The sequence below is a fragment of the Perissodus microlepis genome, chromosome 4 (assembly GCF_051167445.1).
Source record: "Perissodus microlepis isolate ML-2025 ecotype Zambia chromosome 4, ASM5116744v1, whole genome shotgun sequence".
Taxonomy (NCBI): domain Eukaryota; kingdom Metazoa; phylum Chordata; class Actinopteri; order Cichliformes; family Cichlidae; genus Perissodus; species Perissodus microlepis.
In genome coordinates, this window is record NC_140464.1 from 5,078,404 (window position 1) to 5,094,523 (window position 16,120).

Below are 16,120 nucleotides of genomic sequence, written 5' to 3' on the forward strand. Positions count from 1 at the left end.
GGAATAATGAAAGTAAGACACAAAAAGAGCTAATGGATGTTTGAGGCACAGCTTGGGAATGTACTCAAGTTTAAACTGGTCACTTCCTGGAGGGCAGAGAATTGAGTGAAGGCACCCGAGGCCAGGAGTTAATTTGTGGGTTAAGATAATATTTACTGCAGTTAATGCAGTTCTGATTTAAAAAATCTTTGGCTGGAAACTCTTCCTGTGGTCGGAGGCGGTCACCTTTTCTTCCAGGGCAGCCATCCTCTCCTTCAGATGGAGCTGCAGCCTCTCGTTGGACTCGGACAGCAGCTTGTCCACCGTGTCAGAGAGGCGCTTGTTGTGTTCGTCATTCATCCTCTCCCTCTGCCTCGCCTGAGGGGCAGGGTAAGCGAGATGAGCGAGAGGGAAAGATTTTTAAAAATCAGTGCAGAGGCTGAGAGAAGGGAGGGGGGGAGGAGAGTTAATAACAGGGAATCTGCTTGACAGAGGGAGAGAGAGAGAGAGAGAGACAACGACTTCAATCTGAATGTGCACGGTCAAATACAAGGTTTAGAAAATTAGTGCGCCTTTGTGCAGAGTAAATCCTGACAAAAGGAAAAGAGGGGGAGGATGAAAACAGAAAGATGGAAAAGCAAGCATGACTCACTCGCTGTAGCTCCTGGTTCTTCTCCTCCAGTTGCGCCTCCATCTGTCGCAGTCGCTCCTCAAAGTTACCATGACGCTCCTCCGCCTGAGCGATTGGAGAGCAAGGTTAGAGCCTGAATCACGTTGCAACACTAATACAAATTAACACAAAAGGAACAGCTTGTTGACTTATTCCTTCAATTAGTTACATGCCTGTACAGATCACAGTGTTACAGGAAAGTTTGTTTTCTTGTTTCTTACAGGACATTAATCTTATCCTTCCACGCCAGCCTTCCTGCCCGAACATGTAGAAGCAGTAGTCGTTGAAGAGGTTTGACTAATAAGAGCAGAGCGACTTCTATGCAAATTTTTTGGTGTGAGGAAACCATTTTTTTACGGGAATGCAAGAGGTTAACATGCATGCAATTAAATCAGTCAGTCAGGATGAATTTTTGCGGTGTACAGTCCTTGACGTGCTGAGCACCCAAGGATGTAATAGCTGTGCTCACTCTGTGCCCTGAGCGGGCTTTCATCTCAGCTTGTCTGATTATGTATTGCTGCCACGGCTTGATAAAATATTTGCTATTCTTCTATCTTTTGACATCTTGTGTTTTTTTTCCCCCTACACTTTATGTGGGCGTGAATGCACACAAACATGCACTTACAAATGCTCCTGCTTGCACCTGCCTGCATGTACTCACGCATGCAACTGAGTCTCTGCATTGCTGCACATTCCAGCTCGCACCAAATTTGTGCACACACATCCACGTACTAAATTTTGTCTCAAGAAAATTTTGCTGTTTAAAAAAACACGATTGGGGATAAAAAGGCTCGCAAGACTTTGGCAAACCTGTCGGATCACTCCAAAATACACCAACAAGGGTTTACTGAGGCCGATTAGGACGTACACACCTTGTTGAGTGCAGCCACTCTCTGGGCGAGCTGGGCTTCGATCTCAGGCAGCGTCTCAGCTCTCTGCAGGGTTTGCTGCAGCTTCTGTTTGGCATCATCAAGACGCTCCTGAAGCTGCCGGTTCTTCTCTTCACTCTGCAGGAAAGCGGGATGTCAGGGAGTGCAGGTGGAACTCGGACCGCAATAGAAAATTGCCGAGGGCAAAAAGACATGTTTAAAGCCGTCGGGGGGGAAGTAGAAAAGGCACTAATGATGCTCTTTCTGTGCCAATGCGAAACACAGCCAAGCTGCCAATCAGCAGCAGAGACATGAACACGCATGGAGATGAAAGGGACTGTTAACCTAACCTGTCTGTGGAGTGACTCCTTGCTGGCCAGCTCGTTTTCCAGCTTATCTTTTATGTCATGGAGAGAAGTCGCCTCCCTCTGGGCACTCAGGTACCTGCAAACCAGACCCCAACAGAGACGTGAGTGGACGGGATTTTGGAAGAAAGGTCATCTTCATGTCAACTATAAAGAAATAAATCTACCAAAAATAATAAATATCCAGGGTAAATGCACACAATCAATTTATAAAATATGAGACTAAATGTTTAAATTTGCCCCTGTATTCCTTAAAAAAATAAAGCTCATTTTATTAATAAAATTATTTGTTTCATCTGTGTTTTTATTCATGTATTTTGTTTCTGGGAGGGAATCTGGTGTGAAAGGAAAGTTTATATGACATACTTCATATGAGATTTGCATGATTTTTATAAAAATGCCAATTTTAAATGGGAAAAAGATGAATTAGGGACAAAAGGCAAGGAAATTTTATGAAACAAATAGATGAATTCAAAAATTAACAAAACAAAAACTAAATGGGAACAAATATGCCGATAATTAAATTCATGAATGAATCCATCCATCCACTTATCCTTTCAGGGTCGCAGGGGGCACTGGAGCCTATCCCAGCTGTCATAGGGCAAGAGGCGGGGTACACCCTGGACAGGTCGCCAGTCTGTCGCAGGGCCAACACACAGGGACAGACAACCATTCGCACTCACATTCACACCTAGTGGCAATTTGGATTATCCAATTAACCTATCCCCACAAGCTGCATGTCTTTGGACGGTGGGAGGAAGCCGGAGTACCCGGAGGGAACCCACGCAAACACGGGGAGAACATGCAAACTCCACACAGAAAGACCCCGGCCTGATGGTGGAATTGAACTCAGGACCTTCTTGCTGTGCGGCAACAGTGCTAACCACCGTGCCACCGTGCATACCTAATATAGTTTAGCACATTCAATAGCATGTTCTTTTTCCATTCTACTGTTTCTGTCTTTATAGATTTTCTTTATTGCACTTTCCATCCTGCACTTTCTCCGTGTTGATGGACGTGGAGAGAAAACACAAACCTGCGCTCTAATGTGGTGATCCTCTCTTCCATGTCTTCCCTTTGACAGAGCGCCTGTGAAAATATGTAACCACTGTGAGAAACAAATAGAAAGGCGTAAGAGAGCAAATGGTAAATTTACAAGGAGGCGTTCTCAAAAAGATAATTCACTCAGTGTGAACTGCTATTAGTTAAGGAATGATAATGACCGGTTGATAGTTATCGCTGACAGATGTCAGAAGCACCCTGTTATGTCCAACAGAAATGAGAGTGGGGGTTGGGTGGGAGGATACAGGCCGTGGCAAGAAATAAAAGTTTGCTGATTAAACTCGCTCGACTACCTCTAATTCCAAAACGCTCCGCACGCCTTTCACTCAGCTGCCAGCGCACTGACTGATTAACCGGCCCACATCCATGCGAAAAATCGCCTGCAGCTCTACCAGTGACATCACGGCTACACAGTGATTTGCATGCAGCAGCAGTTGCTGCAGCCACGTAAACAAACAGCATAGTAACCACAACAAAAAAGTATGAACAACATAGCTCGGAGTGTCACACCTCCTTTAGATCCCTCTGTAGTTTCTGGTTGGTCTCCTCTGATCGGGCCAGCTCCCTCCTGGCAGACGTCAGCTGCTCCTCGATCTCGCCAACCTGACAGGAAATGAAGGATACAAGGCTAAACGGGGACACATCGTTTTCTGTCTGTTAGCATTCCAGATTTGCGATATTTTGCTTGTTTTGCTAAGAGCATTTGACCTCAGGAGCTCCTGAACCGAATACCTGTCTGCACATGAGGGCCAGTCGCTCTTTCAGTTGTCCCAGCTCTGACCTCTGTCTCTCTATCTCGCCCTCTCTCTGCCTGTCAATTTCGCCGTCGTCCAGGATGGAGGACGGTCCGTTGGGAAGCCTCTGAAAGAAAAGATTTACTGTATTTAATATAAAAAAGGATCAATTATGATTACTAAGAATAAAACTTCCAGAGTTTATGGGTTTTCCGGGGATTTTGCTGTCGTGTTTCTTTTCCTTTAAGGCAAAAATTTCCGCCCCAGGAAGCAAAATTTAAGAACTTAAATTTGAATTCTGCAACATTTAATTGTAGTGGAGCAAAAAGTTGTATCTGCAGAAATGTAAGATAAAAATTATAATACAATATGTTTAATTTCTATATGTTAAAAGTAACATTATTGTAACATCTGAAACCTAATCTTCCACTCAGAGGACGATCTTGTGCCACAGTGGTTTAAAAACGTGTGAAATGCTCTATTTTTTTAAATTCTATTAAATCGCCCAGGTTTAAAAAAATGTATATATATTGTCGAGCTGCTCTGGTTATTGAATGAGAGGTGCATGTAAATGTGCAGGTTTTACAATGTGTTCATCTTTCAAAGTGGGAGCAGGGATTTTACACAGTTTTTCTCTTTCGTTAAGCTTTTGTACATAAAAAAAGAAACAACAGTTAGTATTTTGAGTAAGTTTTCTTCGTTAACACTGTGAAATGCACAGTTTTTAAGCAATTACGAAATCCTGTTGCAGATAGGGGGTGGGTTATATGATAATTCATCCAATTGTGACCGTTTCACAATATTTGATAATCAGCACACTTCAACACAATACACACATCATATTGTGATATATATGTAACCAAGGAACATAACATGTTAATAAAAACATCGCAAGCCACCATCAATTTAATGAATTAGCTCACTGATTTGACATGCAGAGATGGATGGGATTCAAACTCAGGACCTTCTTGCCTTGAGGCATCGGTGCTAACCACCAGTGCATAACTTCCTCCTTGAAGAATGACTGAAATGCTGCTTAACGGGAATAAACTGACACTGATGGCTGTAAGCTATATGACAGCTCTACTGATCTAAGAATAAACTGTATACAGTTACTGCAATAACTGCAGCAGCTTCTGGCAATCAGTGGCACCTGATCAACGCTCCAGCTGCAGAGTGAGGAAAGATTTATGCAGCTTTAAACAGCAGCTGCTTTTATTTCTTGTACCCCCACTTTAAGATCTACGTATGCAGTCTGAGGAAAAATAGCAAAAGATAGCAAAACATGATTAAACGCTTTATTGTTAATGTTAAAAAGTTACTTGTATAACAATGAGTGTTTCTCTGATATTAAACTACAAGTGTTGAAGTCAGAGCTTTGCTTTGCAGACCCACGTATACACTATAGACCACTCCTGCTCGTGTTTGTGCTGCGCCTCGGAAAGTAAGGAAGCCACAACAGTCAAACAGCCTCGTTGCTGTGAACAGAGCGTCAAAGACAATGAAAATTCTCAGCTGTCTTTGTTTCTGCTCTTTTGTGCTTCTTTCTCTTTGTGGTGAACTCCACTGTCACTCCCTTTCTTGTGTTAGTTAACATTCCTATAATCCTTCACACTGTGTACCCAAAGACCATGCGAACAGACACAATGCGGGTCTATGAGCCTAGCTACAGATGGTCAGCACGGGAAACCTTCTATACGCTAACAACACAGCGGTTTGTAATGTCAGCCATGTTTCTTCAGCTTTGCTCTGCTGCATGCAGAGAGTATATATGTGTTGCTGTGACAATATCACAGGTCAGTATGAACACAACTCTAAAACCAACCTGTTTTCTGCCCTCTACAATAAGCTGACTGTGTGACTGTGCTTTATGTATGTACAGTTATTGCCTATGAAATGCGCTCTATTACCTCTTTGCCGTTGTCTAGTCCTTGCTGGCGTCGTTTGATTTGCTCTCTTAAAGAGAGAACCTAAAAACAAGGCAAAGAGAATCATCAAAGAGGCCCCATCTGTAATTATCTTCTATTTCTAATTTGGCAAGAAAACTAAGTGGGAGGGAAACAGGGACTCACCTCTTGGGAGGAAGACTGTAGCTCCTCCTCCAGGACCGACACGCGCTCCAGAGCTACCCGTAGCCTTTCGCGCACTTTCTCATCCAGAGCTTTGTGATGCTCGAACAAGGACTTGAGGGCCTTTAGGACCTCCACCTCACTAGAGACCCCGGCCGGAGACTGGGCCTGCCTCTTCACCACGGTCATCCTCAGGCTGCGCTCGTGGCGGGACACCAGGCACTCCAGATGTTCGAGCAGCAGCTGGAAACACATGTGGTTCACATGCAGTAAAAGCTCACCACAGTGCGCCTCTGATATGTCTCAGAGGATTACGTTTTCTCGTGTGAAGTCTTTCAGAAAAGGCGAGGTTGCATGCCAGGATCAGAGGAGAGCATAACGTAAAACAGACATGGAAGTGTACTGACTCGTGTGTTGTTCCTCTCTGCCTTCAGCTCCGCGATCTCCTCCTCTCTCTCCAGCAGCTGTTCCCGGCAGAGGTTCAGCTCTTTGGTCAGCACTGCAAACTCCTGCAAGGTCACAAGAGGGTGCTGTTATTGACTGAACAGTGCTGCTGCTGCATGAGGTCATGAGTGCAGGTTAGACATACTGATCACACACACACACTGCTTTACCTCTCATTCATCCAAGAATGATTACAGAAAGGTCAAGCAGGTGGGACGTACGGGTGGAAGTTCAAATTCAGTCAGGAAACGTGTGACAGCTGATTTACATTGAAGCTGCAAGGTTTTCTTTTATTTTAAAGATGCTTTGCAAATAAGACATGAATCTGCTTCTGCTTCTCCATCAGACACCAAAAAATGTAGTGAGGAGAAAATGTTGCTGTCAAACTCCACGTTAATGAGGCTGGATAAATCTTCTAGGTTTAGCCAATTATCTACATATATATATATATATATATATATGTAGATAAATTTTAAACTATACATGTAGTTTAAATTTACAGAATTTACTGAACAAACTCATTTTGGAGTCACTTTATTTGCTTTCATTTTGACCCCGATCTATATGCAATCAAAACTGCCTTCATCAAAAACATATACAGGAATAAATAAATGATTTAATTAATAAATAAATCATGAAATGCAGCAAAACAATATGAAAATTGATGATAGTCACAAATTCATTTAGAAAGTGTGATGTAAATGGATCATTTTTGTTTTCATTAGTTTGTTTTTATTGCCATCAAGCTACCTGTACATTTTAGGATAGTTTTTAAAGTCCTTTTAATTGTTTTGAAATCTCTTAATGGCCTTAAAACTCGTCTTAAAACATATTTATTTGCTGAAGCATTTGGTACTCTTTAAGGGGTTGACTCAATTTGTTTTAACATGTTTTATTTTATCTTATTTAATTTTATTTTACTTTGCTTATGCTATTTGTATATGTACAGCACTTTGTGAACCCTGGTTTTATGTTAAAGTGCTATATATATGAAGCTGGTATGGTATGGTACATTTGTTTTATTTTAATTATTTTCACATTAATTTCTGTATTCCTGATTGTATATTTGGTGTATATATTTGACAGCATACCTCATATTAATGGAAAAATGTTTTTCTAGTTACTTTCAGAAAACCACTCATCAGTGAGGCTTATTTAAAAAATGCTTCAGTTTGCTCAGGTGCATAAATATCAGACAGAGTCCAGATGCATCATATGAAGTAATGCACCAATCCCACTTAGTGCCTACTGTACAAGCCTGTGGGGGGCTCTGTTATAATCTAGGGTTGCTTAGTCAGGTCTCCATGCAGGGCAGGGATAGCTCAGTAGGTAGCGTGGTCACCCCATGATCCGAAGGTTGGGGGTTTGAATCCACTGAATGGCTACCCTGCAATACCCTTGAGCAAGGGGCTGTCCCTACACGCTGCTCCCTGGGCACCTGATTTGTGGCTGCCCACTGCTTCACAAGGTGAAATGCAGAGAGAGTAATTTCCCCACGGCGAGCAATAAAGTTTACATTATTATTTAGCAAAGTTATCTGGCCAAAAAATGAGGTCAGCTGACTACGTGAATATAGCAATCGAGCAGGTTATTCCATCAATTCATTTTCTCTTTCCTGATGGCACAGAGATATTCCAAGATAACAATGGCAGGATTCATCAGACTCAGACTGTGAAAGAGAGGTTCTGGGAGTGTCAGGCATCATGTTCACACATGGATTGACCTTAAACCCACTGAGAATCTTTGGGATACGCTGGAGAAGATTTTCCACAGCAGTCCGACTCATCCAGCATCAATACAAGACCTTGGTGAAAAATTAATGCAACTCTGGGCAGAAATAAATGCTCCGATGTTTAAAAGCATATTGAAAGAACGCTATGGTCAATGCATGCTATCATCAAAGTTTTTTTCATGACTTCTTGGCACGGAAGGTGTAGACCAAAAATTCTCCTTTGATTGATTTTTTTTATTGTCTGCTGACTCAGTATTGGCTGAGAGCATGTGAAACCACCAAATAACTTCATGATTACTGAAAATCTTGTTGCCAGACTTTGGATTAACTAGATTGGAACGATCTCAGCATGGGGTTACCTCCTCTAACTTTGGCCAGTTTTCCAAATTAATAATAATTAAAAAACAAACATGAAAGCTAAAAAAAGACTCCATGCTGCGAAGTTTAATGCCATTTTTTTCCAAGGAAAAATTGAAGCTAACCAGTCTTCAAAGTGGCATCTGTGGCTCATAACCAAGCGGTCACAATATTCTGAATCATCAAAGTGTATGTTTAGGACAAAAGGAACCTTTTACATCAGCAAACCAGCATATATGTGTCCATTACTCCCTCCCATGTAATCTTTGGGCCAGTAGAAAAACTGATATGATCGTGACATGTCATGTCAATCTGTGAGGAAAACGCTCGCTTGTCTTGGGCTTACCTGCCAAGTGTGGAGAGTCCACGTCATCAGCCAACACTCAGGTCAAACCTACTAAATAGATTAATCATTATAAGTCGATACCAGGTAAGCTCACAGACATGATGCCAAGTACGTTCATACTTTAACTAAATGTGCTTCAGACTTTCACACTTAAACCTCAGAAGAGGAGGGAAGGTTATAAGTTGGTATGCTTATGCTGCATTTCATTTCTAATGGTGCCTTTCAGTGGATTTTATAATCCACTGAATTATAAGTATAAATGTCAACAAAGTGGAGGCAAAACAAGCAAATAATTTCAATGACCGCAAATTTTTTCCGACCAAACTCCTTTATTTCATCGTTACAGGAGTATGTTACCTTCTCCAGTTTTGGCCGTCTATCCCAGAGAAAGCGAAACGCGCAGCAGTAAAAGCCAACAGGAGGCTTTTACGGCCAATCTTTTCCGTTAACCTACAGTGCAATTAACCACAGCAAACCGTTTGACAGATCTTGATTTCATTAGCAAGCTCAAAGATCATTGGCCTCAAAGAATTCCAGCACATTAAATCAACGCATACTTGCACAGAAAAGCAGCTACACTGCGGCCGAAAAAGGAAACGACTCACTTACAGTACGGTCTTTGCCATGTCTACCGCAGTGCTCATGGAGTCCAGACCTTGATATAAAATCTAACCACTGGGTTTATTGCAGGCGTTGCACCTGAAATTGGTTTAATTGCACAATAAGCATGGACCGCTATCTCCCATCATTAAAACCTGAAGGTTAAACAAGCATGAGAGTAAATTAGGCCAGCCCAGTCTTTCTTTTTCCAACTGACAGCGGTCCAACTGAAATGTTGTGATTTTGTGTAATTTACTCCAATTATGTATATTTTGTGAGGTCAGCCACATAATAGTTACAATCAAAATCTATGGCAACAAATCAACAGAGAGGGTGACATTCTCAGCTCGCTCAGGCCGACTTCAGCTCTCAGCAGCTGAGGTTGTGTTTTTGCTTCTGCAATCTCACACCCGCGACCATGCACACAATGTGTACCATAAGCGCCCGCCCATGCTCTGATTGTCCACTCGTGTGTGACTGTGGCGTGATGCACACATGATGCAGAGCACATGACCATCCCTGAGCACGTGTGCACCAAAGCATGTGTGTTTTGGAAAAAAAATGCTTATGCAAACGAGCCAGTAAAGCGTACTGATGCATGCGCGCTGGCTGCTGTTATCTTTGCTCCGTGCTAAGAGTGATCAGTTTACCCACACGGCAGCAAATAGGCGCCTTACCTCACACTCTCTATCAGCCAAAAACGCATTTATAAAGTACAGCGTGTACAGTCTGTAACAAGCCTCTGAGCTGATGTGCTCACTGGGCTGAACTAGAGGAGGATCAGAGGAACAAGTAAAAGAAAGAGGCTTATTTGAAAAGATGGAAGAGGAAGGACGAGGGAGGAAATTACTGTGTACAGATGGCACGTTCTGGGCCCAAAGGATTTTATAATTTTGGGATTAATTGGTGTAAAGGATGGTGTGAAACAGACCCCTGTAACAAGACACTTTGCATCACTTGGGTCAGGTAGATGATGGAAATCTCTTAGCGTCATGACTGACATGATGTTTTTACCACTAAATCCCACCTTCATCCATGTCAGTGTTCCCCCGTCATGATACACACCATCTAAAACACACTCCAGACCTCATTAGCATGCAGCAATATGCAAATGGACTTGATTTGTTAGTCTCTGTGAGTTTCATATCACCAGGTTTTTTTCTCTTCCTCTCTCTTTCCAAGCCGTGCTGTCGCTCACTCCATCCCTCTCTCCTGTTTTTCCTCTCCTGGCAACGTCTACACACACACACAGATAAACTCGGTGAACTCATCTACTGTAGAATGTCCCACAGCCGTCCATGTGTTCCTCTATCTGTGTGCTTCTGCAGATGTGTGCACCATATTGATCTCCTCTCAGTGAGGGAACACGGCCCTTTAATGTCCACTCATTCTCTGGTAGAACGTGCAGCACCGCTACGTCTGTTATTCCATTTTTGATATTTCAGACATGGCAAGAGAGAGAGAAATAGGTACTAACAATGAGGGAGACAACACTGCAGCCCGAGGCATCCAACAATGACTCCTGCCTGAAAATAGAGACGGAGCTCTTCTATGTTGAGTGGAATTACAACATGATTAGCTCTCGGGCATGGGATGTGGGATAATATTGGCTTCTGAGCTACAGGGGCAAATGAAACACTGCGCCATCGTCCCCGGGCTTCAGGTAGGACCAGTCTGTGCCACAGACATATTAGCATCACATTTGAAAAGCCCAGAAGGTTGTTTAAGACTTATTGCTGTTTTTGAGGTATTTTTAAGATCCTTAAAGACTTAATTTACTCATATAGCAACCAAAATTTAACCTAACCTAAACAGAAGTGAGATGGAAAAACATCTCTCCATCTAAGAAAGATGTAGCCTCAGTGTCTGAAAAGTGGTGCTCAAGCGACTTAAATGCTTTCTTCCTAATGGCCAGCAGAGGGCAACATCACTGGCTGCAAAAAGAGCCGGAGTGTATGAATGCCTAAGGGAAAATGACTCCACTTCTCACTTGATTAATGCCCTCAGTAATGACTTTGTGGTGAGTTTAAAGTCACAATTATAAGATTAAAGTCTTAGAGTCCAATGTAATGTGTGTTTTGTTTTTCTTGAAAGTCCATTCAAAGTAAAAAAAGATGATAAAGCAGTGTATGTGTTAGGATGTGGCAGCGAGCCCTTAATTGGTCTGTCAGTTACACCTGTTGCTCCCGACGTCCGGGTGTAAGAAAATATTGTTTAGTATTACAGTAGTATTTATTTATTTACCTGTTTTTATTCAAATTTGAATTTTTGATATTTAAGTTTTAGGTACTTTACTCGACTATTTCTAATTTGGTACTTGATTACTATCCAGAAAAAAAAATGTTATAGTCTATAAGATTGTGATGATGCATAGAAAATGAAGTCTCACACTGAAAACATTACAGTCTGATTTCAGCATTAGGTCTGTTATGACTGTTGAATAAACATGTGTCTACTTTAATAATCAATTTGTACTCGAAGTTATGACTTACTTTGAATGTTATCAGTATATATTATTAAAAAATACCCTATTATGTCAAATTAACCATCACAAATTCCACACTATTCAGTTTTCTATCATAGGAGATTAAGAAAACATATGTTTGAATTTGTAACTAGACTTTTTTACTCTATCAGCGATTTTTCATTTAAAAAAAATCCTCAGATTTTCTGCTGATTCATTTTCAGCCTGAGAAGTGTTTGTTTTTTTCAGCTGATTCACATACACCCAAACCGATCTTTATCCACGTTGCTGTAGTTTAAACGCCCCCAAAGGAGCCCAACTCAGCACCACCTGGACCATCTCCCACATTGAAATCCTGCTTATAGGTTCACATATCAATAATTCAACAAGGAACCATTTTCACTATGAGAACATCTGATGAAGGAAATGCTCTACTCATAATATTTACTTTTACAGCACTTCAAAAACAGCACTTCTACTTGTAATTCCACCTACAGCTTTTCATCATGCCATTGATGTTTTATACATGTAAGTAGCTTTGTGACTTTTTCAGATCTCCTGTACTACGATGTTTACTAAGTATTTAAATGCATATTCACAATACATCAATATCTTGGGTGTATGAGGCATAAATGTCTCGTCTTTGTTTACTTAAGTGCTTATTTTACATTTTTTTTGTTACAACCTGTGTGCATTTAACTCTGGAGATACCTGTGATGTGTTTTTTAAAGAATATTCATCAATACAGTGTCAGTAATGCGTATAAATAATATCATAAATATGTGTGTATTTGTTCTTTTTGTATGCATTCATATAGTTATGGTAACAGACCCAGCTTTGTGCACTTGCATTTTGAGCTTAATTACTTAGTAAAATAGGGCCCACAGCTGTTATAATTATAGATATAATTAAAGATGAATTTGACTGATTGGTATTATATCTTATTTAATATTTTCTATATATATTAAGATATTATTGTTAAGACTATAATATTATTATGATCGACTATTATGCGAATCATTATATCACCGTTAATAACTATTTGCCCCAAAAATCCAAGTATTCCTGTTCTTTTGTAACAAACATCTACATTTAAAGCTGCGGTTTTTGTACTTTTTTCCAATAATAAACATTACAAAAAGAATTCAGGTTGAATTTTAGTGAAATGAAGCTCCGCAGAGTCTCGGTTGGTTAAGAGTCCAATTATTTTCAGCTTAGTTTCGCTCCATATTTTCCCTGTTACATGCAGTGACTCTGATACCCAACAGTGGACCTTGCCCCACAGCTTGGTCCCCACCACATTAAAGGAACACTTCACCTTCAATTCACAGCCACGTGTCAATCAGCACGCTTGTAAATTATGTTATAATAATAAAGAACCACATAATGGTTTTTTTCCTGCTCTGATAAATCTACAAAATATGAAGTTCCCGTAAATAGACAACTGCAATTAATCCAGTCATTATCCTACTAACTGTATCCTTTTCCTCCCCGTGCATGTTGTACGGTGTATCCCTGTATGTTACTGCAGGATGGCCTTCAGTGTCCACAGCACTGCGAGCAACAAAAATGTGGGAGAGAATGATGTAAATATTGCATTTGTGGTGATGATGCATTGCATTTAGCTACCAAACCCACACTGTGAAACAACCAGGCTGCAGATTCTACTCACATTTTCACATGAACTGCTGTTTGCAGAGTAAAAACTATCATTTGGGACATGTGTACACTTCTGCCTGTGGCTTAGAGTGTACACAGGGCCACGATTGGGCCTGTTGCACAGAATATTGTTACATTACATGACCCTCCTTCACTCACACCTTCAAGCTGACCTTGAGAAGCAGAAATGTGAACTACTTCACTTTAAGTCCTCTTATGTTCAGGGAGAAGACAGCTAAAGAAGAGAAATGAGATGTGTGTGTGTTAAGATAGTGATGTGTCTTTTTCAGCTTGGTATGTTTGGCTCCTGCCAATCCTCCTGAACCCCCTGACCCCTCGCCTCGCCCTCTGTACCTGTGGCAGCGCGATGGAAAGCTGCCTCTGGAGGGACTCCTTCTCGTGGCCGAGCTCTCGTAGGCGTAGATGCGCCGTCCCCAGACTGTCCTGCGTCTCCCTCAGGCTCTCCAGCAGCCTCTCCCTCTCCGTCAACATGTTCACCATCAGCGACTCCAGGTTTCCTGTGCTTCCTCCTTCATCGCCTCCACTGCCGCCGCCACCTCGCGGGTCCCGGCTGCTGTAGCCCCCCATGCTTCCCATTCCGCCACCCATCCCTCCTCCTCCGCCCCCTGCCGGGGAAGACGAGCCACCTCCACCTCCACCGCGCCCGTCCTCCGAGATGGTGGGCATCACCTCGCACATCATCTTGAGGCCTGGGTGTGAGAGGTGTTATCTGAGAAGATGACTAGGACACTTAGGCAGAGTGTCTGGTGAGCGGCCGGTCAGCCCTCGTCATGAAATGCACAACAGTTAGTTTGTTTATTTATCTTTTTCTGGGGGGTGCGGGGGGGGGTCTTTCCTCTCAAGCTGACTGGATGAGGCTCACAGGCGAGAAACAAGTGCTGGGGGAGGATGGACGTGGCAGCTTTGTGAATTTGTGAGTGAGGCTATAAGGTGGCAGTCCCAGTTGTTGGAACAGAAGACAGTGTAGGGTGACAGCAGCTAAAGGGGGCTGGTGTATAAGGGGAGGAAAGGGGTGAGATGGGGTGTAGGGGTAAGAGGGAGAAGTGCAGGTTTGGTGGGCGACCTCTGACCCCCTGGCCCAGGCTTCACTGAGGTGCCAGGTGAACCTAGAAGAGGAGAAGGAAGAAGAGGATTAAGAAGAAGAAAGTGAGAGGTCATTTTCAGGCACATATGCGATGGATGTGGTGCTGAGAGGAGCTGGAGGAGAATAAAATGATGAAGGCATCCAACGCGAGCCAGGTTGTGATCCGTCCTCAACACTCATATGGATCCATTTCACACACACACACACGCACACACACACACACACACACACACACACACACAATAACGGGACACTTTTTTTTTGAAACCACAAAAAGCAGCAGTGCTGTCTCTTAACACTGACAGCAGCATCGCGATACTCTTGGAGTAATTCATCCATCTGGGTATGTCTCGGCTTTATGTATCCGCGCGTCCACAGCCATAATGGTAATAACGAATGCGCATAATGTACGGAAATGAGTCCACAATACGCCGTCACGCAAATACGGAGCAAGCATCAGGAGAAAAACGCGGCGCTGTTTCTTACATTTATTTGGAGGGGGGGCAAAAGGGTGTCATCATGAATTGTAATTGCGGGCTGTATCCAGGAGGAAATACGGCTCCCGAACCCGAAGGCTTATTAACAACAGAGTGCTCAGACAGGGAATTAATTACTGTTCCGGAAAAATAAATGATCCAAATATGTGGAAACCAGCGTATATTCATGCGCTTAAAGGCTGCACAGGATAGCCTCACACCGCTATCACGTCATGGTGGGAGGTGCCAATCATCCAGTAAATGATGGAGGCCTAATTAACGAGATTGAAGTCGGAGATATTACACATCAGTGGATTATTTCCCTTTTTTGCCACTAAGACGAACCTAAATGTCGCCAAAGCGTCGCGCCGCGCTTGGCTTTATTCCAACTGCAAGGCGTCTATTTCCTATCAACACCCCACTGCCCCCCACCCCGCACACACACGCCACCCTGCTCCCCCCCACCCACCCATAAAAACAGCTGGACCGTCTAACGCACGGCTACATCTGCGTGCCGCACATTACCGTGCCACCCCGATCAATCCGTGTGCCTTACCCTTTCCATGAGCGACAGAGAAAGGAAATAAACGCGCATCGTGGCCCGGTTCACTCCATCGGAGCAGCTGGGAGACGGAGGCTGCAGGTTATCCCCGTTACAGCCCGGTTACCAGCTTGCCCCATCCCCTCCCTCTCTCTGCTGTGGAAGAGACAGCACGGCTCAGCCGCTGCGTCAAAGCGCAGGTAGCGAACACGGGGGGGTATCCGGTCAAGACTTTCAGAATAAAAGTGTGAAACTGGCAGTCCAGGGATGTGGTTCTTCTTTAAAATATTTATTTATGACATTGTAAGAGACGTGTACGTCTCTTAAGGGAAGAATGTGAGGGTGGTGCAGGACATACAGTGCATGAGAACAGCGAGACTGGTGCAAGCTAAACTGTGAGTGAGGAGTAACATAGTTTCAATGTAGGGGTGGGATACTGGTTGACAGATGAGGTCAGGCAGAAGTCTGCCTGGACTACTGTGTTTGCAGATTGCATTATGATTTGTAGTAAGAGTAGGGAGCAGATGGATGAGAGCCTGGAGAGGTGGAGGTACACTCTGAAGAGAAGAGGAATCAGTCAGTAGAAGCAAGACAGAGTACAGGTCTGTGCATGGAAGGGAGACAGGTGTAACAGTGAAGCTGCAGGGA

General features: G+C 42.9%; 1 protein-coding gene across 2 annotated transcripts in view; it reads right to left on the reverse strand.

Annotated features, from left to right (window-relative positions):
* The window catches only part of ppfia3 (PTPRF interacting protein alpha 3), a 34,411-nt gene extending 18,767 nt beyond the window's left edge, over positions 1–15,644 (reverse strand). Inside the window, exons 1-12 of one of the 2 annotated variants that reach the window (XM_084925197.1) lie at positions 15,488–15,643; positions 13,705–14,477; positions 6,156–6,257; positions 5,752–5,991; positions 5,590–5,649; positions 3,678–3,806; positions 3,456–3,548; positions 2,920–2,972; positions 1,869–1,962; positions 1,522–1,656; positions 632–715; positions 226–357 (exon numbers count right to left, since the gene is read on the reverse strand). In XM_084925197.1, the coding sequence (XP_084781323.1) occupies positions 226–357; positions 632–715; positions 1,522–1,656; positions 1,869–1,962; positions 2,920–2,972; positions 3,456–3,548; positions 3,678–3,806; positions 5,590–5,649; positions 5,752–5,991; positions 6,156–6,257; positions 13,705–14,052 (1,470 nt within the window). In that variant the 5' untranslated portion in view covers positions 14,053–14,477; positions 15,488–15,643. Of the gene's footprint in view, positions 1–225; positions 358–631; positions 716–1,521; positions 1,657–1,868; positions 1,963–2,919; positions 2,973–3,455; positions 3,549–3,677; positions 3,807–5,589; positions 5,650–5,751; positions 5,992–6,155; positions 6,258–13,704; positions 14,478–15,487 lie in introns of both variants that reach the window. The other variant, XM_084925198.1, reaches the window with a different exon arrangement.
* Positions 15,645–16,120: the final 476 nt, after the last annotated feature.